The 27,009-nt window shown below is 30.5% G+C and overlaps 1 protein-coding gene across 1 annotated transcript in view; it reads left to right on the top strand.

The window, feature by feature from the left end:
* Positions 1 to 27,009, top strand: part of LOC142321154 (cell adhesion molecule Dscam1-like) — a 484,144-nt gene that overhangs the window by 235,057 nt on the left and 222,078 nt on the right. Inside the window, exon 2 of the mRNA XM_075359147.1 lies at positions 5,894 to 5,953. Coding sequence (XP_075215262.1) covers positions 5,894 to 5,953 — 60 coding nt within the window. The remainder of the gene's footprint in view (positions 1 to 5,893; positions 5,954 to 27,009) is intronic.

Below are 27,009 nucleotides of genomic sequence, written 5' to 3'. Positions count from 1 at the left end.
CTATGTCACACTCGAAAATAGATACATTTACAAGCTGAACTTAACTCCCGATCATTCATAAATATTCTTTGCTAAATAACGTAAACTACGCTCATTTAAACAGCCCATTTAGTTATCCTGTGTATGGTACTGTAATTTTTATATTTTTAGACTTTATAAATAATACTTACCATTTTATTAAACATTTTTTTTTTTCAAATTTTTGAAAGATAACGGTTTGAATATGATTATTTTAAATGGTGTTGGTATCATTATTATATTATTACATGTATTCATTTTTCATATACTAATATCGATTATTAATGACTTTTTTCTTGTAGTAAATATATTTTAATAAAATATTAATTAATAATCGATAAATCGATAGGTTTATGATTAAATCTAGTTAGTCTAGTGGTTAAACTCCACGGAGAGAGTGTTAGCGTCTGGACTTTCATCTGTAGGTCCCGGGTTCGAATCCCTATCAGGCATGGCATTTCCATACGCTAAAAAAATTGCCATTTCATCTCATCCTCTAAAGCAAAACCTAACGGTGGTCCCAGAGGCAACAAAAAGTGGTGTAACTCGTCATTGCAAAATCAGCTGATTTTGGAAGTGGAGAGTTATAAGTTCGAGTCCTTGTAAAGGCAGTTGCTTTTATATGGATATGAATGTTAGACTGTGGATACCGGTGTCCTTTGGTGGCTGGGTGTCAATTAATTACACGGCTCAGGAGTGGTCGACTAGAGTCTGTTCCAGGTACATGTTTACCGGTAAATTTACACTTACATTGAGCTACGTTGGGTCTAGCAAGCCAATAGCAGTAATTTTCTCCTCCTTTTTCCCCGCCCCAACGGAACCGGATTCTCAACTAAACATAAACTCGGCTTCCAAGAGTGCCGTAACCTCTAACTACCTTGTCGGGAACAAAGTTCCTGCCAGATAGCCAGGACTCGGTCTTTTAGGCACCTTGCCTTTAATGAGGGACCCCAAATGATCCCTCCACCGGGACTCGGTCTTTATGCCTTGCCTCTAATGGAAAACCCTCAAAAGGATCCCCCACTGGGACTAAGTCTTACTTTCCTCCCAACGGTACTGCAAGGGAATTCCCACCAGATCACCCTCCCGGATAGGGGTCTCCCTTAGAGACACCATGATGTTTCTACAAATGCCGATGGAACCATCTTACATCCCCGATCCCCAGGGGCATGACCATGTGTGACTTGCAGGATAAGCATCTGTAGTCCTTCTGTCACTTCTTGCGTAACTAGCCAGTCTTACCACATATAAAACAGTGACCGCTTTTGTCTACGCCAATAGAGAACTTGGCCCTGCGGCCTGGATTTCAACATCTGATGCAAAGGTCGTCGGATGTAGCCGCATCACTTGACAGACCATCCACCCAATCTGAACTCGCCCATCAGACAGTAGTTTGTCTGTCAGAATTGGCGGCATTGCCAGTGTAACCACCTAAGTGGAGCCGTAAGCCGGCCGCATTGACAGGGGGCCAATAGTGACCGACTCACATATCGTCTTGCGAAGCTCCGGAAGAAACTCGACCTTTGACGTGAGGATATCCACGTTCTTAACCAGGACGTGGGTTCTTCTGCCGCCTCTACCAGCCAGGGCCGTAGTAGAAGCCAGGACCTTCCATCTTTCCAGCAATATCCTTGCTGAGTTGGTCCGCCTCGCCACTGCTCACCCGAACCCGTAGGTGGAATCTCCACCTCCCATTGGCTTTATCGGACGGAGAGGATTCCGGTTTCCCCAGGTGAAACTGCGTCTTTCACCGAGCGGAGAAGATCTGCAAAAGGTCCGCCCCTTTCTGCCGACTTTGAACATACTACATGCCGTTGTCCTGCAGATCTTGCTTTCCCCATACCGGAAACATCCATCGACGATTCGTATCTTTCCAAGTCAGTGGCCTCATCCGCTGAATATAGGGAACTCGAACCGGCCCGAGACTTCTTCTTCCCTTGAGAAGCCGGAGGAGAACCACGTAGTCGAAATTTCCTTCCATGATTAATCGACCCCTGTCCATCATCTTGGTTGTCACCCAACCCTGTCGGGAAAGGCGGAAAATCTATTTCGTAGTGCCTGGCGGACGAGCCAACAACCCTCTTCTGGCGTCGAACCGGATCCTCTCCAGTCTTCTTCGACTTACTTGCTGAAAGCAAGCGATCGACACGCCGAATCACAGCTACAACCATCTCTTCAATACTCTCACCACCACTGCTGTCAGACAGAACTTCCTGCACGGTGACTCCATACTCTCCCCGCCTGCAGGATCTCCGACCCGTAACAGGAGAAAATCCCTGCACATAGGTCGGGACGTCGCCCTCAAGTCCTCCTTGATCTGCCATATCAATTAATTATAATTCTAATATATATCAAGTATACACGTTATAAAAAAAAATAATTTAAATAAAATATTCTCGTAAAATGCGAGTAAATAGATCACATAAGCCGAAGGTAAACAGAGATCTAAACTGTCTTTGATGAAATAAATACTGCGTAACCAAGCAAACAGTACTTGGTTACGGTAGGTAAACACTAGTAAAAACGAAACGAACGGAAAAAAACAGTAAAGACAGAAAAACGAAAAACAACACAAAACCCTAGTAAAAACTTCAAAATACGAAGCGCGTGAAAAACATGCGAACGCGTTCACAGCTGATATGCATTTCCCAGTAGCAGTAACTGCATTTGCCTGCCTATACACTACACACACACACAAACAGATCTGATATTAGCTATAAAACTGGTTGGAAATTATATATATATATATATATATATATAAAATTGTCTCTTTATTATTGCTTTTATTTGTTGTTTTAATTTGCACTGATTCAATAAAGTTATTATTTAATTTACTAAATATTTTCTTGTATTTTATACTATAACTACATTTAAATATACGTTACATAAATTAATAAATAATATATAAAAATTAAAAGGTTTGTGTAGATTAGTAAAATATTTGTAGTAAAGATTCACGCTTTAACTGTCTGATTTTCCAAATCTTTTTTAAAATTACAACATCAATTTTTTTAATTATGGCTATCATTATTAGATAGAGCTTTCTTTTAAATTTTATCTGCGATTCATTTTTATTTTTAAATAATGAAGAAAGAAGTAATAAAAAACATTCTCTCTTATATAATTTTTTCCTTACAATTTAATTAAAACTTTATTTATTGGTTAAATAATATTTTCTAAGAAATTTTATTTAAAATTTACATTCAAGCGAATTTTTTTCTCGAAAAGAGTAGCTAGCGTAATATTTTATTATTTTAATTTAACTTTGTTTTAATTTGGTATGAAAAAACTTAATACATAAAGTATACTGAAAATTCTGTTTGGTGGTTTTTTATAAGAAATTACGTTTTTTATCACGAGTATTTTACGGTTCTATCAATTAAAATAATTCTTGAAACGGCATGAAAGAGATGATGGTTAATTAGAAATATATTTGTTAAAGATTGTGAAATATAAAATCTTATTATAAAGTAACTATTATAAATTTATTTAAAAAAAGTTAAAAAGGAAGAAGTTTTTTTTTTACTGTTAATGTGTACAAGCAGGCTACTCTTAAAATGTACGAGTAATGGGTCTGTAGAGGGAGTAGAATTTGCCCCACCCTTTCCTCATCATAATTTATGATTAAGTTAATAATCTTCATCAAAATTCTCCTCCTCAAATATTTCCCTATTCGTCAAATTTATATCAAATAATATGTCATCATATTGCTAGCGGCGATTTCTCGGTAAAGCCCTTTGATTCGTTCAAAAATTTGTTTCCGTTTGTAATTCATCGGTAATCATTAAAAAATAACATCTTAATCTAATTATATTGCACTTAATAAATCGATCCATCCCTTTACGCAAAACAATTATTTGTTTGGTTTAATGTCTCTTCTTTTCTGTACTTGTCTTTTAATGCTAACATAATTAATTATTTTAAGGATACGTCCTGCATCCTCAGTTACCTATTGTACATATTCCAAAGTTTGTCTTTCTCTATAGTTTCTGCACTTTATACATCCCTTTATTACCAAATTAATTAAACCCGGATATCCGAGTGTATATAATGGTCAACCAATGTTGTTCATCTTCACAGGATTCTTGTCATACTTTTCTTCCACTTATATTGTTTTAACAATAACATTATTTATCCACGTAATTTTTACCATTATCGTCATCACTTTCAAAGGGTTTGTCTCCCCTATGGATTATTTTTCTCAAACATAGGTAGTTAAGTTACATTTTACAAAAATGCTATTATGAATTTTTAAAAGTAATTTTTAGGTTGTCATTTAATAATATATTTTATATTATTTTTACATATAAAAAATCTGATGTGGACACCACATGGCTTCCTTCTACGACTATTAAATTGCATATACACATTTTTTTAAAACGAAAAGTACATCGAATTTTATTTCATTAACAATTTCTGATATTTTTTTTATATTATTATTATTATTATTATTGAATTATTATTCATCGTAAATTTTTTTTTTAGAATCGGAGGTTATTAATTACTAATAAATCAATATATTTAAATTACTAAAAAAAAGGAGATGAAGCCTAATTCGAACCGATGTGCTTTCCCCAGTAAAATCCAAATATTTCATTAATAAAAGTTTTATTTGGCTATAACTGTGCAACCAATGAAAATAAGTACCACTTACACTATATCCTTTAAAAGCGCTCAATGAGAGCTTATTAATGCAGTTAAGAAAAAGCCCAAAATCTAAATTTTTTGGGGATTTTGGGCTTTTTTGAACACATTTGGTTCAGTCGATTGCAATCAAAAGGGGAAGTGCACAATTAGATATTACAACAGTCCTAAATTCAAAATTTCAACATCCTACGGCTAATCGTATTTGAATTGTTCGAGCTTACATACGTACGTACGTAAAATGAATTCTGGGATGGTCAAAATGGATATTTCCATTGAAATCTGAAAACCGAGATTTTTCGCAATCGCAATCCTTTACTTCGTACAAGGAAGTAAAAAAATATACCTTGCATTATTCTTGTATAAAAAAGAAGTTATATAAATCCTAAAGATTTATTATTTTTTTCAAATATGTGTTCTGCTACCTTATTAAATAAATATTTGTGTATTGCAAAGTTATAAACGCAATTCCTTAAGTAATTAAAAAATTACATTTTTATTATTTTGCCATAACTGTTTTCACGTTCTTTTTATTCGTTAATTCTTCGATGAAATTACTCAGAAATTCCTTTTTTAAAAGGGATATAAGATAAAATAAAAACTACAGAATTATATTTTTTTATCATTTCAGTGATTAAAATATCAGAATACATTTTGAAATTTTATAATAATTCGATTTAAATTTATTATTTTCTGCATTTTATTCCGATTTCTTGAAATTCAGTAAATGAGAAAATAAAAACACATCTCTCTACTTTTTAATATTTGCATTATGTCTCTTAACTAATTTTTTTTTTAAATAAAAATTTGTGGCATAGAAGCACAGATACCTGAAAAATTCAATAGTTTGAAAATAATTAATTTGAAGTAGATTACATTTTGCTGTTAGGATGCAGTTCGCTAAGTTATTTATTGTTATAAGTAACTAATTATTTTTTTATTAAAAATATTTATGTTCTAAAACTTAAAATTTAGTTGTAATTATGTCAGTTTAATTAATGTCAGTATTAAGTTAGTAAATCTAATTACTAAAAATCGTTAAAGATATTTAATTATGTAGGTTTAGTTTACCATTTTCTGTATATTTAGTAAAAAGAAAAACATGTAAATACAAGAAAATTTTAATTAAATAAGAGGTGATTTATATTTTAATTAATTGGGAAAAGTTTATTTATCATAGTTTTTCTACTTTTATGTAATTCCAATTAAAATTTATGTTTTTATTTTACAGGTTTTGCATCGCCAATATTCTGGTTTATACTCTTCATTGTCAACGCGTCCGTTCGTTTCGGTAAGTTTATCAAAATTATGTTTGTGTTCTCATTTTTTACTTTATGAATTTTTATAATGTAAATTGTAAATTAACTTCTAGAATTTTAATTATAACAATTAGATTAATCGGTTTAAATTTAACTATTTTTCGAAATTCCATTCACTTTAAAACGTTTAGGTGTCTTTATTTTGAAAACTCATTGGTATGACGTAATAAAAATTTCCGTTTTTTTTTTAAAAAACTAAAATATTTTTAACTTTTTTACACTCAATTGGAATAAAGTTTTATATCTAATATACTTTCTTCATCGGAATAGCAAATTCGTTCATTATTAGCAGACAAAATGTTGATCCACAGAAGATTAATACATTATATAATAGAAACATATAAGATTATTACAGTATAATGCATTTTATTTTGTTTCCTATATAAAATAATATGCAAACAAAATATGAACTAATGAATACAATCTTGTACACAGTTTTCACAGTTAAAAAGTATATTCTCAAGCTTTTACGTAAGGTATGGTTTATTTTAAGTATATAGCCTTTGTGAGTTGGTGATTGAAAATATGGTAAGATGATTAATTAATCTCAGTCAAAGAATTAAGTATATTTTTTAATTTTGGAGATTGTTCTTGGAAGATTAAAAAAAAACTATTTATTGTCATTTAATTAAAGTCAAATTTGTATATTTTATGGTGATATAGGCGAGTGTGAGGTGTTCTTTGTCCTTTTACGACATATATTTAAAATTACATTTTCCCATTTTATAAAATCATTCACTCTAGTTTGATTAAAAATGTAATCAATATTGCAGATTTCTTTCAGGTTTTTTAAAAATAATTACATTAAATTGATAGATTACAAAAAAGTTATTTTTATTAAAGAAGATGTTAAGTTCCGAACTTATCGACAGACACACAACGCACCTTATATATAAAGTATTCCTTTTAGTTTGATAGAAAGCAATAATGCTGTTATGAGACAAAACAATTACACATTTTTTTATTAATATACTTTTTTTTTAAGAACTGCTTAAAAAAATTATTTTAGATAAAAAAGTCAGAAAAAAAATGTTGTATAACTTTTTCTCATTTTCCATTGTCTCTTTTCATCAAATACATCATAGTATTTGGATATATTAATGTTTAATTATGAAATATTTAGAGTACAATTATGAAAAACATAAAAAAAACTTCAGTAAAATAAATTCTAGACCGGCTTTCCCTCTTGATCAAATGAAGATTTTTACCTTAAAAATGAGACATTATTGAAAGTATAATTGAAAGAAATCAAAACTTAATAAAAAAAGTTTGATTTCCAGTTGACCTCTTTGTAAAATGATGTTTTTATCATAAAAACTATGCTGTATTGATTGATACGTAGTAGTTTAATTTATAAAAAATTAACATTTTTGGTGAAACTATTTGGGTTTCTTTGATCCTGTTACTCGGCAGCACCTTATATAATATTTTTAATAATAGCCATAGCTTGGAAAATGGACAATGGCATGGGAAACTGTAAAAAAAAGTTTACTTCTTAATTCGGGTCCAGTGGAAAACTCTTTTTAAAAAGTACTTATGATGTCTACGTTAATACTAAATACAATTGTATTTTCAATATTCTTTTATTTATTTTTTTATCATAATTCGGTTATTTATTATCGGTTCTTAGAAGGAACCAAAAGTAAATAGAATTACAGTAATCACTTGATGACGGGTTTCAAACGAATCCCCTCTATAAAACATACATACATATATAAAACAATAGTCATTTGTATAAATGCACTTAAAATTCGCTCCATAAAAAGTACTAAAGTCCGTAAAATCCGAACAAAGAAAAAAAAATCAAACATTACAAGACAAAGAAAAAAAAACAATAACACCTTATGAATGGAATTTGGCTCTTCATCAAGGCACGGAGAAAATGCTCATCACTTATTGTCGTCCCAGCTCAAGAGTCACTCAAACTCCCCAGGTCAAGCACATGAAGGCCGAAAATCCTTACTGTTTTCTAGGAGATTCACTGCTAAATTGTTCACATGATTATTTAACCGTTGTTTTTTAATGTGAACCGAATCGCTTGATTTCCTCGCGGACATAGCCAATTCCAGAAAGATACGAATTTTTTCGTTCGGTGCAAACCACGGCGCTTCTGTAATCCTCATAAAGTTGTTCTGGAAGCGTTGTTCGTAATGTTTAATAATAGCCATAGCTTGGAAAATGGACAATGGCATGGGAAACTGTAAAAAAAAGTTTACTTCTTAATTCGGGTCCAGTGGAAAACTCTTTTTAAAAAGTACTTATGATGTCTACGTTAATACTAAATACAATTGTATTTTCAATATTCTTTTATTTATTTTTTTATCATAATTCGGTTATTTATTATCGGTTCTTAGAAGGAACCAAAAGTAAATAGAATTACAGTAATCACTTGATGACGGGTTTCAAACGAATCCCCTCTATAAAACATACATACATATATAAAACAATAGTCATTTGTATAAATGCACTTAAAATTCGCTCCATAAAAAGTACTAAAGTCCGTAAAATCCGAACAAAGAAAAAAAAATCAAACATTACAAGACAAAGAAAAAAAAACAATAACACCTTATGAATGGAATTTGGCTCTTCATCAAGGCACGGAGAAAATGCTCATCACTTATTGTCGTCCCAGCTCAAGAGTCACTCAAACTCCCCAGGTCAAGCACATGAAGGCCGAAAATCCTTACTGTTTTCTAGGAGATTCACTGCTAAATTGTTCACATGATTATTTAACCGTTGTTTTTTAATGTGAACCGAATCGCTTGATTTCCTCGCGGACATAGCCAATTCCAGAAAGATACGAATTTTTTCGTTCGGTGCAAACCACGGCGCTTCTGTAATCCTCATAAAGTTGTTCTGGAAGCGTTGTTCTTAATGTTGTTCTTGCTTGTCGTGCCCCGTATTTGTGTACTATACGTCCAAATGAGTTTCAGAATGACCTTGTTTATTAAAAGTTTGTTGGACAGCGACAAGTGTGAATCCGTGCTTAGTAACCCATAAAGCTCCTTAAATCGAATATTTAGCCGTTTCCTCTTCTCTTTCACAGTGTTCTTCAACGTCAAACAACGATGAAGGTGGAACCAGACGTACTGTACTCTGTCAGAATACAGGATGTAAACGCCGTCTAGATAGACTTGATGTCAGTCATTCCTTAACGCAAACGTGATTCGAGTTATTATGATTTAATTCTGTTCTCCACTTTGCTAGCCGCTCGCGATTTTCAATATTGCAAATTAAAAATTAAAAAAAAATTGATATGTGAAAAAATATTTTCTGGCTAAAAAGTTGATTTATTGGAACAACTATTTACTTCGCTAAATAGGCCCATTTGCTGGCAATGTTATTCAAAAAGGCTATAAAGATTATAGTTTGCTAAAAAATAAAAAAATAAAAATACGGGAACATTGATGTACCCGTATTTTTTCCACCTAATCCGATGGAGTCGTAGTTTTAATTCCATAAGATAAGAGCACCAATGGGGTCCAAAATCAGATCAAAGTTGGAATATATTTAGTCAAATATTTGTGCCCGTTTTCTACTTTCTTAATCAATGAACTTTTGAGATATGAGGCAAAAATTGTTTAAAAGTAATGTTTAAAATCCTCCCATTCGTAAATAATATTGACTTAAAAATTGTATTATTAAAGTTCATTTTTCTACCGCTATTAGACAAGAAATCAAAATTCAAAATGTAGAAAACTAGCACTTTTAATTTTTTAATTTTTACGAAACTGTAGTGTCACTAATGCTCCCAATGTATCAATATTTTTAGCCATTTTCGAAGAATGTATGTTGAGCAAGTGCAGAGATATTAATCAAAATAAGAACCAATGCACATACGTATGTATATATAAATATATATATTCCGGAATTTTCTACGATTCTTTTTAAGTATTTTTTGAACTAATACCTCTTGAAACCTCAAAAATTGTAAAAACTCCAACACCCAAAATTTTTATCGACGCTATATTTTCCCTTTATAGCTACGCTGCGCAATAGCACTATAATGTAGACGGAAAATTTTAGAAGTAATGTCATATGAATCAATGATTTCCTTTTAATTGAATGTTATGTAAATAGATTTCTTTATTTAAAAAATAGATTGTAAGGAATAGTTCCACATTAAGACTTTAATTAATATTTAATTTTTGAATATTAAATATCAATACTGTATAGGAAATTCCAGTTGTTTCTATCAACAGTAAGCAAATTGAGCAGATTTAATATTAATTAAATTAAGAAATCTTCTCTTTACGATTTTATTTTAAATTTTATTTAAATTATGGCGACTGTTCTTTCCTTCTTATTTTTATACTTATTATGTATAAATTATAAATTAATTTACTATTATTATATCTTATAATTCATTTTCTTATACATACATATAATTACATTTTTTTTTTAAATTGGTGGAGGAAGATAAATTGATAAGAATTTTTTGTTGTGTGAAATATTCTAGGTTTTTTTTTCATTAACTCTGGCTGCTGAATACGACAAAATTGTTTAATTTTGCTTCTTCACCAGGAAAATACTGAATATTTAAGCTCTACCCTCTTTTGTATGGCTCTATTCTTTCAAATTATAAAAAAAGTTTGTATCTTTCATTGTGCAATTTATAAAATTAAGTCAGTTGAAATTCGATCTGCGGACGGCTTTATCATATTAAATATTTAAAGTTCTCTCATCCTCGTAGTTGATTTTATTACGTAATTTTTTTAGGACACAAAGAAAATGAATAACTCCTTCATCCACTTTGACCCTTTAGAATGTTTAAAAGGAAATCCGGAAGTGCGTTTTCATATAATTTTATAATTAGTCTCTCCGGTGAAATGGTTATTTCAATTTAATTTGTTTATCTCTTTTTTTTATTTTTCGAAGAATATTGAATATTAAAGTTTTTATCAAATATTTTGGTGTTACTTTCAAGGCCAAATTTTAGTTTTTATTACAGTTTGATTGGAAATGAACTATGAAATCTGTCTTTAATTCAGCTTCATTCTTTCAGAGATAAATTAAAGGGAAACCCTGAGATGCTTTCAAAAACTATTAAGGTTTATCATCTAAATTGAATTTCAAGTTCATAACAGGATCAAAAGATATACGAAGATTGAGGGATGAACGTTCATCAATTTATCCCGATTAGAGGAATCAATAATATTCAAAGTAAGCTTTGAAGAAACACTCCTGATGTATTTCAATTTTGAATTGTAGGAGGATATATATCGCTTTTCATCCCTCAGGATTAAGTAAGGAAAATCTCTTCCTAGCAGTTGTTTATTATCTAAGGAAAAATCCTTCCCAGCTCCTCTAGTATGGGCCTCTTTTTTCAACATATTTTTTTTAATTTAACCGCTTACTAATTGTTTGTTACAATGAAGTTATATTAATTTTACTAAGTGAATTTTTTACTATATGACAAATTACAGTTGTTTATTTATTCGGATTTGGTAAAATTTTTGATGAATATGGAATTGTAGGCTTTCCCATTTATGTATAAATGAAAGATGGACCTGGAGAAGTGAGTTCAGTCTGGTCGCGAATGTGCAGAAATGACAAAAGGCTAAGAATTTAAGTAAAACGTCGTATAGCTTAGACTATTTTTGTGTTTTCTTTACGTGTTTTATTTTTACGGTTGATAATCTAAAGAATTAAAATGAAAGAGAATATAAAAAAGAAATCTCTGAACTTTAATTTTTTAAGATATTAATATCAAACAAGGAAATATTAACTGAATTTATTATTGTAATATAAATTTATTATTCCCAATGAGTATGTTGCAATCTGTTCAACTAATAAACAATAAGCCACCCCATGACCTAATGAGATGAGGATGATATGTGTGACGTGTAAATGAGGTATAGTCTTTTACAGACTACGCCGACTATTCTGTAGCTCTGTGGTTAATTGAACCTCAACCACCTAATTAAACCGGTATCCACTGCCCCGTATTTAAATCCGTGAAAAAGGAACTAACTTTTACTAGGATTTGAATTTCAGAACCTTCGACTTCGAAAATCAGCTGTTGAACAACTGATTTTGCAACGACTATTTTACGCTAGACCAGCCTGGTGAGCTAATATTGTAATATTTATTCATATATAATCTCTAAATTATGTACAGAAAATATAACAAATATATATATGTTTATTAATTCATTTTATTACTATTCATATATTTTTTACTTTTGTGTTTTAAAGTATATTTTAAATTACAAGTTAAATAAACGTAATAAATCTGGTGTCGACAGCAACAATTAAATTCAAGATTAAAGTTAACAAGCTACTTAAGCTCAAATCACAATACATAAAAGGTGGTGTTTTATTACGGAATCTAAATTTATATTACTACGTAGACGTTTTAGTTATTTTAAATAATTTTAATACTAATTAGATTGAAGATGATTACAATAAACAAATCTTTCTTTATTCATTATAAAAAATACGTTTAGTAATTTATTTTATAGAATAATTTTTAATTTTGATTTATCAATTCGGGTAAAAGAAAATATTTACGTTAAATTTTAATTATAAACAAAATACGATATTTAGTTTAGATTTTAATTCAAAGTAACATAAAATCATTGTTTCATCATTTTAAAATTAAAATACTTTACACTTCAACAAATTTTCATTTCTCGGTAGTCATCAGAATACAGTAAAAGAGAAAGATCTAAGAAAAGTTTCGGATTTAATTCAATTTTAAATTTCGAGACAAGGAGAAATAAGAGGCTAGATGTAAAAAGATGGAAAATAAAAGGGAAGTAAAGAAAAGAGGAGGAACCTGAAAAGAGTTGTATTAAATATTCGGATGCGTGAGTGGGGTCTATTTAATTTAAAACCTTCAAAACGTCTGAAATAAGACATCATTCTGGGAAAGGCAGAGCGCCTAAGGCGGTATCAGTGAAGGCACTAACAGTCTGGGGAAGGAATGGGGAAGAAATAAAACTATGTCATTCCGTACAACCACCGCTGTATTCTTTTGTCTCATTCCTAAAAAAGAGTGCCGAACACCGAAAAGGAATGTAGTATCTACCCAAAGATTTAAGTTCTCCCTATTTTATTTCAATAACCCTACTGTAATTTTGCCATTATTTTTACGTTTTAAATTTAAAAAATAAAAGAGATAATATAGTATATGAAAAATAGTGCATACATATGATTCTTGATATGAAAGACGAGTGGGAACAAAAAGTTAATAAACTCATATTTGTTACGGTAACTTGCGTAATGTGAGGTTGGTAAATAGCATTGTATATTATACAAAAAAAAAAAAAAAATAGAATAAAACAAAATAGATAAAAATTTAATACCAGATATTAACCATTATAAAAAAAAAAATTGTCAGTTAATAAAATCTTCCATTGGTATTTCTTTTTATAACTAAAATATTTCGATGAAAAAAGTTAGTTTTCTTGTGAATCCTGTGCATCTTCCTTTTTAAAAATAAATCTATTTACTAGAATTAAATGTGGGAAAAGAAATAACATTGAAGAAGATAACACACAGCACCAGTGTGACAAACAATAATATCTGTATTTTAAAAATAAATTAATGAATATGGATTAATAATAACACAATAAAATCGTAAAATGTTTTTAAACTTTGAAATATAAAGAAACTTGATTACGTAATTGAAAATTATAATTCTACGCCGAAAAATTAATTTATGTTGTTTAATTTAAATAGAATAAAGTGAAAGTCACTGAATCAACCTGATTAGATCAAGTAAATTGACCTATCAACTTTCATCAGTTTTATTGCAGAAAGAATATTTAAAAGAAGATAATTTTTTATATTTCATCCGAGAAAGTCAAAATACTTTTTTTTATATATTCACTGTCAAGATTATTGATTGGATCCGATGAATAATTGCAATTTTAAGTAACTCGTTGATTACCAAAATTTTATCTTAACATTAAATAGGTATTAACTGAGTTTGGACTACATTAGGTTTTCCTGATGACAAATGTGACCTTTTGGCCATCACTGGGTACAAATAAACCAATTTCAAACATAATAGTTTTCTCAATATACATAGGTATGTTTAGCTTATGTCAGCCTGCGGTTTAAATAAATTGCTAAGTACTTCATGTCATCAGATTTAAGTTTTAGCAAGTTGTTACAACTATATGAAGTCATGTTTCCTTTATTATGTGTTTTGGTTTGTGATCATTAATTTCAGTTTTCTACTTGTACCGATCGTAAATTTTAACTGATCTTTGTTAAAATTCAAGTCCTGAAATTTGTTTAAAATTTTAGATATATAGAGTAATCCGTCATTATTACATTTGTATCCTGTCACATCAACGATTGGAAGATTAAATAAATTAGTATATATACAAAAAGCTGGTTTCGAAGTCGAGAGTTCTAAGGTTCAAATCGTATTAGACAGGTTACTTTTATACAGATTTGAATATTAGATCGTGGATACCGGTGTTCTTTGGTTGGATGTCAGTTAACCACAAATCTCAGGAATGGTCGACCAGAGATTGTACAAGACCACACTTCATTTACATTCATCATATCATCCTCTGAAGTATTACTGTACCTTTATTTTCCTTCTTAGCCTCCGGAACCACCGTAAGTTATTACTTCAGAGGATGATATGTGTGAATGTAAATGAAGTATAGCCTAGTACGGCCTCAGGTCGACCATTCCTGAGAAATGTGGTTAATTGAAACCCAACCACCAATGAACAACGGTATCCACGATCTAGTATTGACGCCCCTATAAAAGTAACTGCCTTTACTAGAATTTCAACCTTAGAACTTTCGACTTCGAAATCAGCTGAATTTACATGACAACTTCACCACTGGACCAACCCGGTGGGTTACAAAGGGGTGGGGGATTACATTAGAGGAGTCCGAGGTTACTTATAAAACTGGCCGAGACCAACAAAATTTGTATGCCCTTTCAATTTTTTTACAAAGATGGACTACGGAACTGTATTTAAAGGTATTTAATTTTTTTTTTCTAACTGTGAAATTTATTTATATCAGTTTATTTGTAAAAATAATTCAGCGCTAATGATAAATGTTTGATTTTTATTGAAAACATACCAATTAATATGCTTCGTAAATATTAGTATTTAAAAAATTAAATCAAATGATATTTCTAATTAGACAAACCAATCGTAGCTAGTTTTAATCAAATATGGATTAAAAATTTATTTTTTTATAAATTTTAATGCGTAATCTCTTAGTTAGTTGTCTATTTGTGGATTTCGATTAGTTTTTAATTTTAATGTATTATTATAATTTAGGTTATGATGAGTGTGTGTGTGTGCGCGCGCGCGCAAATAGTTATTGTAATATGCAAAGAATGATGTGGGTTATACGGTGAAAAAAAAATCAATGGACTTGTTCTTAATATTAATATATTTATATATTCTTTTTAATAAATTAATATTTATATTCTTAATATTTATTTATACATAACATCTCTTAATATAAAATATTTTAGATTAAAAAAAAAAAAAAAAATTTTAACTCCGACCTAAAAATTATGTTTTCTTAAGATAAATTTGATTTAGAAATTAGAATTATGTTTGGTTTTCATTTTTTGTTATACTATACTAGTAGGTGTTTCATTTCATCATCAGCATCATCTGATGTGGCCTGGCGCCAGGTCCCTTACACCAACGCTGTCTCGATCCATTTCTGTTTCAGACGTCTCCTTCGTCCCCCTGTAGTTTCCATTCTTCATCACATCTATTATTTTTAACCTTCTTCTTCCTCGCTCCTTTTTTTAATATTGACTTTTCCAACGCAATTGTAAAGATTCCATATCCTCTAATCAAACGTCTTAACCAGTTTCCTTTACTTTTGCGTACTTCCCACATAAGTGTTTTTTCTTCTTTAATCCTTTTCATTACTTCCTCATTATCACTTTATCCGTTCATCTTATTTTTTCCATCCTTTTCCATACCCACATCTCAAAATATCAATCTTTTTCTCTTCCTTATAGTGCATGCTTCATTTCCATACAGTAGGACAATCCTTACATATTATTTGGCTAACCTCTTCCTTATCTCTAAGTGTTTTGTTTGATCGTCGTATAAATATTGTTGATAGCCGACAAAATTGTGATTCTAGGTTTAATTTTAGTTTGATTGAAGAAAAAAGATGAATAGCATGGAAACTATATTTGATATAAAGAAAATAAACAAAAATATATATAAGTAGATAATTGAGGATACTTTGTGTAGAAAATATTAACTTTTTTAAAGGCTAGCTCAGCATAGAAAAAAGTGGAAAAATTTATTGACAATCAAAGCACTGATTCATTTTGAAAAAAATAAAAAAGTAAATAAAAGTTAATCACGCACAATTGTATATTTTAACAAGTATTTTTCATATTATAAATTATAGAACTGATTAACAACAATTCGGTTAAGTAGTATATGTAAATTTTTTTGTGGATATTTTGTTAATTATCATAACTGTAACAATTGCAGACGATCTAACAAGTTTTTAAAGGCTCCTGAAAATGGCTAAGCTACACTCAAGATTAACTTTTATAAAATACCAAAACTACAAAGAAAAGTGAGGAGCTAAATGAATTATTGTTTTTATGTTTTATTTATGTTTCTTACTGAGCTGAATTTATTATTTCACATTAATATAGCAAGCGCATTGAAATACTGGCTATATTCAGACATACAAGTGATATTTTCACTATGTTTAACATAGGGTTTTTCATTAGATCATTACTCCCTGAGAAAACAACTCTGATTAGTGTCGCTTGCATCTCATGTTGATTATTTATATAACAAACAGTGTAAAGCAATAAATTAAAATATTCCTTTCCGTTAAAAACAACGTGTTATACGTATAAAGTCCTATGAAGATGTATATGCTTTTGATGTAGTATTACTCGCCCATTTTCCCACTGTTTCTATTGAAATTATACAGATATTTTAACGGAAGTTATAAAAATGTTCTGTGAAAATTTCGACCTTCTACGATTTATAGAAACAAAATGGCGGCTTTCAAATAAAATCATCAATTTAATATCTGGTAAAATTGATTAAAAACAGATAAATTACAAAATGAAAACAACTCCTAAAATTATGAGAAATATTTATATGAATTAATAAAGAAAATACTTTTTCTTTATCTCTCAAACCGAAATCAATCAGCAGCGACAAACTGGTTTTAACATCGTTTAATAAATAATGCGCTGCATTCGTAAAGAAATGTCTTGAAATTCGTATAATTTCTTCTTCAACTTTTCATTAATGTTAAGGCTATGGGAGTGTACGCGTTCCTTTATATAACTACATAAGAAAGAGTCACAGACAGTAAGGTCTGGCGACTGCGATGGTCAGTCCATAAATTCACTTCCATGACCTGTCTAACGACTCTGAAGGTGAGTGAGTATTTAATAGCAGTTTAACTGGGCAAAATCAGGTGCTGCTCCATCTTGCTTAAAAGTGGCGTATCTCATTTCGGGAACAGTAAAATGAGGCATTTTGTATTGATTTAACACTTATAGATATCTGTTTGCAGTCATTGTGTTGTTTGATATGTTGTAGGATAATACACTTTGACAGTAACAGCTGCTAGACAGTAACGCCTTTGAATTTAAGCTGCTTCTGCTCAAGAATATGAGAGTATGTTGTTGTAGTAATTACAGTTACGCTTGTTGTTTATCATATCGTTAAGGTAGAAAGTAGATTCATCTGAAAATCCAACACGTTGATGCCAGTCTGGAGCAACTTCATGTTGTTTAATAACACGCGAACAAAACTCAACTCTCCTGTCTGGATCGTCTTCCAAGGAGATTATGAACCAGATGGCTTTTAAAAAATTTTACTTTGTTATTTTCTGCTATTCTTTGGACGGTCGATTATGACGCACTAGTATGTTAAGAAACTTTTCTCAGTGAATTATATATTTACCTGGCGATCGCAGTAACGCACACACCATTTCCTCTTTTCTTTCATCAATAGATGGGCTGTATTTTTTAACTACACCGTCAGTTTCCAACAACAATTATATACATTTAGAAATTCGCATTTGAGTTAGTGGATCCGCATGGCATCAGGAAACTCAGGTCTGAAATACCGTATTGATTCTGTTAGATTATCAAATGCAGTGGTCCATCCACAACATTTAACTTTTTGTTCAGTTGAAAATTCCATTTTAACAATTCAATGTTTACACAGGTACAATAATTATTTGCTTGTTTTGTTCAATTTGAATAGCTATTTAACAATACATCATCTGGTATTAATGATTTTTATTAGCTATGTTGTAATGAATAAAAATTTGGTTTATATGAAATTAATATTTTTATTTAAAACCGTCATTTTGTTTCTATAGATCCTAGTTGAAATTTGCATAAAACATTTTTAAATATTCGTTAAAAGATCTGTAAAGTTTCAGTAGAATCGGTGGGGAATTGGCGAGTAATACTAAATCAAAAATGTACCCTCTTCGTGGGACATACGGCATATTCATAATAAAGTAGTGTAATCGAAGTAGCACTTACTTCTTCCCATTTAACTTGTGAGTAGTATTTTAAAATAGGTGATACACCTTAATCCTGGTGAAATCGGTAAACTTTATCATTTCTTAAATCCTAATTTTTCTGAAATTGAACTACGAATTTTTTTTGAAATAATACGAAACTAGAGGTATAAAAGGATCTGAAGTAAAACCAGAATAACCGTAAACGTTCGAAGCCGTATATTTTCAGTGAATCTATTCCCTTTATGTGAAGAAAGATATGAGTGTATGCTATTTCTAATGCAATCTCAATTATAAGATTATTAAGAAGTTATTAAATGCTTATTTATATTGAGAAATTAGTCTCTAGCACACTACAGATTTAATTTCTATTGATGGGTAACGTAAAATTTAAAATAGAAATTCTTAAATGAAAAGCTGTAAGAATTGTAAATGTATTAAGTTTTACATTTTTTATTTATTTCGAAATTGATCTTAATGATATGTAATATTTTTCCTAATGATTAGTGGAAACGTTTCCTCTCGCACATTTGAAGATTTCTTCGTCTAAAGCAGTTATCATCTACACTGTTCACACTTTTTATTTCTTTGTTTTTAATTACATCTTCAAATTTATTATTAGTTAGATTTCATAAGAAAGCTTCCTATTGCAATGGGTACCATAACTCGACTTCCGGAAAATTTCGACGTATCTTCGCGTTTCACATCTCCCAGACCCCAAAGCCACCGTCAGTTCAAAAGTTTATACATACATTTATACATATTTCACTTTCTTGTGGATACGATGAATATTAAGTAAAATATCGATCGAATTGGTTTGAAGTTCCTATTATTCTTCTTCGGATAAGGGCTTAAAACTTATATAAGTAAAGCTTTTTGATATCACCACCATCGTCCCAGAGGGTGGAAAAATGGGGTTTCGAATACAAAAAAAAAATCATACCTCCCTTAATAGGCAAAGTATCTAATCGGTTTAAAGTGGTCGTTAGTCCTCTAAACATCACCTAAAACATTTGAAACAATTTTTGATATGACCAACCCTTACGGCAAGGGATGATCAGTATGTTGCTGGAATTGTAAGAAGATGGAGCTTGTCGTATGCTAAACAATGGAAACCTTTTTCACATGCAACCATTCGTATTGAGTAAATTTGAAGTATTTCTTAAGTTTAAGGTGAAAATCTTTTTTATGCCATACTTAGCATCGGTAAAATCTACCTCCGCCTTCCGGTGTGCTGAAAGGGAATTTTTTTGTAGTAGTTTAAGTAAAGGTTGTAAGTTGTTAAAGAAAATAAACTTAGAAATCAATTTAAATAAATAAATAAATATGTATGATGTACTGAAATGTAATGCAATTAGTTTGTTTTAATGTAAAAAAAAGAAAAAACATATTAACCGAACGCAGCAAAATAACAGTCATTCTCTTTTTCACATTTTCTATTACCATAATGTTATTATTTACATTAATCTTTTTCTTTTTGTTCTGTTATAGACTCATTTCAGCTACTCATTTTCTGAACTCTCTTGTATTCCATTATCGTTGAATTCTACTCTTTATATGGTTTCCATTTTAATGAAAGTAAATAAAATACAATTTTTATTTTTAAAGTATTCATTTAATTGGCAATTTATGAGAGAACTAGAATGACTGTTACAATAAATTACTGAAAATTACAATTAAAAAACTATTTTAACAAATAAAATTAAAAAGAACAATGATGAAAGTTATTTGTTTCACATTTGAATTTTCTGAGGTTACTTTTGGATACAGATAAAACTTTAAAATTGGAATATATTCGAAAAAATATATTATTTAGCTTTATTTTTAATTTTAGTTTTAGAATTTTAACCAATCTAAATTAAATTAAAATTAATAAAGAAAAAACTATTTTTGCAAATTTTATTGAAACACAAAAATATATGAAACACATTATTTTATAAACTGAGTTATTAAAGGAATTGGTTTTCATGAATATATATATTTATATAATCGAATACTATATCTAATTTTGACCTCTTGTCTGTAAATTACAAAACCAACTTTTTCTCATGATGTAGTTGCGTATTAAACTGCAACAGATTTACCCATTACCTTCGGATGTGGTAATTTATCAATTACCAAATTATATTTGTGTATTATCTGTTTTGTCCGTTCATATACCATTCAAGAAATGTAAAAATTTTCTAAAATTTGCCTAAATATTATTCTTACCAAAAATTTAGATAATAAATTAGGATTAATATTAGATTTCAAATTAAAAACATTTTACAATATTTAATACCTATAAATTTAAAAATGTAAAATGAAAATTAAAGGTAATTAATTTTTTTTCTTATGGAAAATATTTTATAAAATTTGAATGGGGATGTTGTTGTACCATTTAGACAGAAATTTCACTTAGTGTATGAACAAGATGAAGTTTAGGAAAAAACATAAATACATAATAAATAAAGATAAAGAAATTAAAAATGGAATTTTGCACTTTTAGTAACATTATAAAATTAACATATTACGGCTCCCTCATTTTTTTTTGGTTTTCTGTAGGGGAAGGAAAAAGCTCTGTCAGCTACCGTTAGGCCCGCATTGATGGCTGCGCGGCGCTCCCACCCGCTAAAAACCCTTCCCTTCTTATCATGCAGTTGCCGGATCTAAATCATATGGTATGTTCACAGCCCCTGCAAGATCACTCAGGCACTCTACTATCCGAATCTAGGTGACCAGAAGGCACCCCCAGGGGGTGACTCTGAGGAGCCCCCGCCATCTACCCCTAGAAGCTGGCTCCCCTTGATTACCCGTCATCGGAACTCCAAGTCTCTATCGATCCGCATCTTCTCAGGCTGTCGTCGCCTCTGTTCCTTGGCTTTCTGTCCTATCATTTTTGCGATCGTAGTCGAGTCACATTTCCATTTGTCGCTATTGCTGAGCATCACGTCGATTATATTGTTGGCCCACTCCACACCCTAATCTCGAGCAATACTCTTAATTCGCGCCATCTTTTTTTTTTTTATACTCTACTCCCCTGTGCCGGTCCAACTGGTTGGTATTACTCTATACAACTGGTGGTTAGTGTCTGCTATACTCTAACGAGTCTTCCCGCCTTCCGGCTGGCTGTATGTCCGGCATGGCAGATCGGCTCGCCGTTCAGATCTTTTGAGTACTTATTTTATTTTTGCCCTCTTTTCTAACACCACGCCATACCATGATTTGTCTTGAGGTGGTGTCAGGTCTTTTCTCTTTTTATTTAATTGAATTTTACAATTATTCCCCTAACCTAAATTCCCATGGAGTCCCCAGTGGATCCTTGAAGCCGGCACACCTCAGCATGCCGACCCTCACCACTGGGGCTGTCCGCCCTTCCCTATCACTATCCCTAAAAACCTAGTGTCCTCTCATCCGCATCCTTCTGTGATATAACCCTCCTCGCGAAGTCCGCCACCTTCCTCCAAGTATTCTCGTGGACCATCATATATCTAAATACTTCTATGGGGCTTTTCCCATCAATTCCTGAGGTGGCCCTGAGTGTTCTCCATTTACCACACTCAAAAAAGGTGTGTTCGGCACTGTCTTCTATCCCACAATACATGCAGCCCGGTTCCTGCCTTCTTCCAATTCTACACAGGTACTCATTAAAATTTCCGTTACCTGTAAAGAACTGAGTAAGATAGAAGTCGACCTCTCCGAATCTTCTATCCAACCATCTAAATAAATGTGGAATTAGATCCTTTGTTCGTTTGGCGGTCCCCTGCACTCTCCATCTATTTTGCCACCTCGTCCTTAATCTATTTTTTGTTTCTTGTACCTCTATCCCCTGCATCCTCTCTACCCTACTCAATCCCATTAAGTCTATAGGGGAGACCCCAAACAGAACACATAGCGCCTCATATGAGACTGTTCTGTAGGCTGAGACCACCCCCAGCAACAGTCTCCTGTACACCCCAGTAAGTCTGCGAAGATTTCTCTTTATTTCCACCGAAGGCCACCAAACTGGCACCGTGTAAAATATTGATGATACCACTGTAGATGCGATAACTCTCCTCTTTGATGGCCCAGGTGCTCTCTTATTAGACGTAATGACATTAAGGCTCTTTGTCATTATCTCTGCTTTATTGCATACATTTATGATTCGCGCCACTTATGATTGATAATTCGCGCCATCTAGGGCAAAACAACGCCACATGCTCGGCTGTATCCAGCCCGTCGCAATCAAGACAGCGACTTGTATTGAATCTGCCCATCCTATACAGATAGTCCCGGAAACATTCATGTGCAGACAGGAACTGGCGTAGCCTGTGTTACCATGCTTTCGCTCCACCCAGTTCCTGACATCGCTTTTGAGCCCATAGGTACATCTTCCTTTGTCTGAATCCCGCCATCTGTCACAGCCTGTACCCGGGTCTCTAATTTTGTTACTATATAATCTACTTTTTAAATCATCTTAGTTTATATAAATATGTATACTGGAAAAAAGGCGGGCCTATGGCCCTCTATGAAAATTTTACATGGTTTATATTTCATTAAACATGATTTTGTTAAATGTTTTTGCCAACTGTAACTAAATAACGTCCATGAATTTAGCGTACTAACAACAACAAAACCTTTTACAACAAATTTGTTTATGAAAAATCTGATGTTGACACCACATGACTTCCTTGTACACCTATTAAATTACATATACACATTTTTGCTACACTTCATTTAAACTTATTTCATTTGAAAGCGAGAAACGATCCCACAATTCTTTAATAAAGTGGACAGTAACACAATTGATGAAATATTAGTTTTTATTTACATCAAATATTTCTACAAATATAAATTCAACAATATTACATGAAATATTAGGATAGAGTAAAAGTCCCTTCATTACCCGTGTTCAGATTCATTTGTTTTCTTTGTTCTCTTGCTTAATGTCATGTTCTTCTTTCTTCTTATTTGTTAATGAACCAGCTGGTCTTAATTATATTTAGAATTATTAATGGTATCAATTTTACTTTCCTTTATAATGTGACCGAATTAACATGAAAATGTATATCTGTGCTAGCCAGAATTTTTAATATTCAATAAAATGTGTAATAAACCTAAATCTCATAATTTAATATATGTTAACTAATTTAAGGTAAATTAAAAAGTAAATAAAGGAAATGATTATTAATAATTGATTATCCGGCATTACTTAATGTATACAGTTTACACAACCAATAAATTACTCCGCCGCTGGAACTGTTGTACATTATTTTTGGTCTTCCGGGGCGGATAATTAAAAAATATGGATAAGACGGATAATTAAAAAATTATGTGAAATATCGGCTACATGTGAAGTTCTAATATCCTTCTAATATAATGTTAACTAATTTAATGTAAATTAAAAAAGTAAATAAAGGAAATGATTATTTATAATTGGTTATCCGGATTATTTATAATTGGTAATCTTAATGTATAGTTTACACAATTAATGAATTACTTCGCGCCTGGAATTGTTGTACAACTCATATTACTAGATCATTATTATTCGTATCTTCGTGATACGATTAAAAAAAAATTTAGATTTATGGTGTGTCTTATAAATAAATGTTAATAATAAATATCATTATTTCGTTTAGAGAACTCCAGTGTACTGGTTACAAATATTAATTTCAACCTTACGGTGTAAAATATTCAGTTTTTGTTATTTGATTATTTGGTGAATAATGAAAAATGTAAAAGAAACAATCATACAGGAAAAAGAAAGATAACATGAGAAATATATATCAGAAAACGACACAAAGATGAATATGAAGGGAAAGAATGTGTTAAGAACAAGGGAAGAATAAAAAAATTAAGGAAGATAAATATAAAGTGGAAGAAAATGTTAAAACCGAAGAAAGAATAAAAAGATTAAGAGAAGATGATAAATATAAAGAGGAGAAAATTTGAAAACTAGAGAACGTGTACACAGATTAAGATCAGAAAAATTATATCAGACCAAAGAGCGATTAAATGATTTGCAACAAAAAACAAATAAACGAAATGATGAATCAACTTTGACTTAGAGAGAATATTGTCCGACAATATCAGAGAAGTAATGAACTAAAAGATAAAACGTTTTGCAATTTATTAAAGATCGGGCAAGTGTACCTCAGTGTAAATGTTGTTCTTGTGAGGGTTTATTTTTCAGTCACTCTGTAATTAACTTTAATGTAGATAAAATTAAACAGAAATTCCAGTATAATTAAATAAAATTAAGCAGAAATTAAAGTAGAAAATCCAAAATAATACGATTGTAACTTATAATTTTAATTTAATATTAAGTAATCAGATGTTTCACCAAATTTATTACATATACACATACGTATTAATGCTTATTAAATTACATGTACGCATTTTTAGAAGCACATAAAATTTTATTTCACTAATAACGTCTAATTATTTTCATTTTTTTTTTATTGTTATTGTATAATTATTGCAGTTTTTTTTTTTACAATCACGGGTTAATAATTATTAATAAATCAGTATATTTATTAATAAATCAATATATTTATTAAAAAAAAAAGTTAAAAAAAGGAGATTAAATCTGATTTGCACCGATATGTCTTCCCCTTATAAGATCTAAACGTTTTAATAATTAATATTTAATTTGGCTATAACTCTGAAACCAATGAAAAGCTCTCAGTGAGGTCTTATTACTGAAGTTAAGAAAAGTCCAATTTCCGATTTTTTTTTTATTTTGGGCTGTTTTGGAAAATTTTGGTTCAGTCGATTGCAATCAAAAGAGTGTGCACAACTAGATGTTACAACAGTCCTAATCCAAAATTTCAACATGCTACAGCTAATCGTTTTTGAGTTATGCAAGATACATACGTACGTACAGACGTCACGCCGAAACTAGTCAATATGGATTTAGGGATGGTCAAAATGGATATTTCCGTTGAATGTAAAAATGGTTAGAAAATTTTGTATTCAGATTACATAATCAATGATGATTAGTTTTGTTTTGGAGGCTTTAAAAAAAAATGGATGCATGTTTATTTCCTGGCTTCTAGAGCTATGCTACAAGAACGAAAGTATGCTTATCAGTCAAAAAATAGGATGTGGGTGTTTTTTTTTTGCATTTCTAGATGTTTCATGATCCAGGGACTTCAAAAACAAAAAGATACCTCACCCTTTTTTTTGTTTTTTTGGGGTCGTAGGGTTAATGTTCATATGTACGTATACGTGGGTGTTTGAAGGTTAATATCTTTTGACTGGATAAACCTCTTTTGATGAAATTTTGTACAGCCTGTTTGTTACATATATGGAAATTTGTTGGTATAAGTCTGGGATCAATATATCCAAGGTTTGGGGTTGATAGTTTCTTTGGGGTCAATTTTCTCAAAAGTTTTCAAACATAACCCAACTTTATATTTAGCTCAGTACATCCGTGCGTACTTATCTTACCACTGTAAAAAAAGATGTCCCGAAATTCTTCCCTTTCCCAAAAATAAGTAACATAAAAAAAAGATACTTTTGGGACAATACTGAAGGGGGGAGCTGATAACCAATGCTTGGAAAGTCAGGTTATATATATATATATATATATATATATAACCTGACCTTTATATATGAACCTTTTTATATATAAAAAAATAATTTTTTATATATATATATATATATATATACAATAGTAAGCTTCTGATATCTTCAGTAGTTTCTTGTTCAAAAAACTTATTTTTACGTAAAATTAATTATACGTGTATAGATTGAACCAATGCACATTCACTCCATGATTTAGCTCCATTTAACATGAAGTCTATGAAGATAACTGCGAATGAAAACGTTTTATCAATATAAACAAGTAATTATTAATTTAATTCTATTTTTAAAAAATAATCATTTAATGTAATTTTAACCACCGACCTTACCTTTCAGCCTGTATTTCTTTTAAATTTATTTTCCAGCATAGCAATGCAATAAAACAAATCAATATACCGAAATTATAATAAATTAAAAATATTTTTTCTGATTGTTTTTTTTTTTTATTCTCTTCTAATTTTAGATCAGAATTACTACCTATGTAATAACAAGCTAGTTTAATTATACATTGAAAATTCTTTCATGTACTTTATAACAGGGTTTTATTTTGTTTTTTTTTTGTGGTTCAATTAGTAGTTCTATATCAGAAACTTTATTCTTAGATACATAAAGAACTGCTTCATCAAGGATATTAACTTGTTTCAAAACTTTAAACTCTAAATTAAAAATTAAATTACACTTATGTAATATATATATATATTTTTTTTCAGTCTTCGCGAAACTTATTTTACTCAACTACAGGCGTAATTATTAAATTATTAAATTCAGTGTACACAAAATATACATTCTAGGAAGTTGGAGAAATACTAATTTCTATTTTATTTTACACAAAGTATTTTATTAAAATATCGTTCTTTTTCCCGAATTAAATGAAATTTAATTAATTACTATATACATATATATATATATAGTAACAGTACAGTACAGTATATATATATATATTTATATATATATATATATATATATATATATATATTCATTCAGGTAATCATTATATTTTATATTAATTGA

This window comes from Lycorma delicatula, chromosome 3 (assembly GCF_047948215.1).
Source record: "Lycorma delicatula isolate Av1 chromosome 3, ASM4794821v1, whole genome shotgun sequence".
Lineage (NCBI taxonomy): Eukaryota > Metazoa > Arthropoda > Insecta > Hemiptera > Fulgoridae > Lycorma > Lycorma delicatula.
This window is presented reverse-complemented; position numbering and strand designations above follow the sequence as displayed.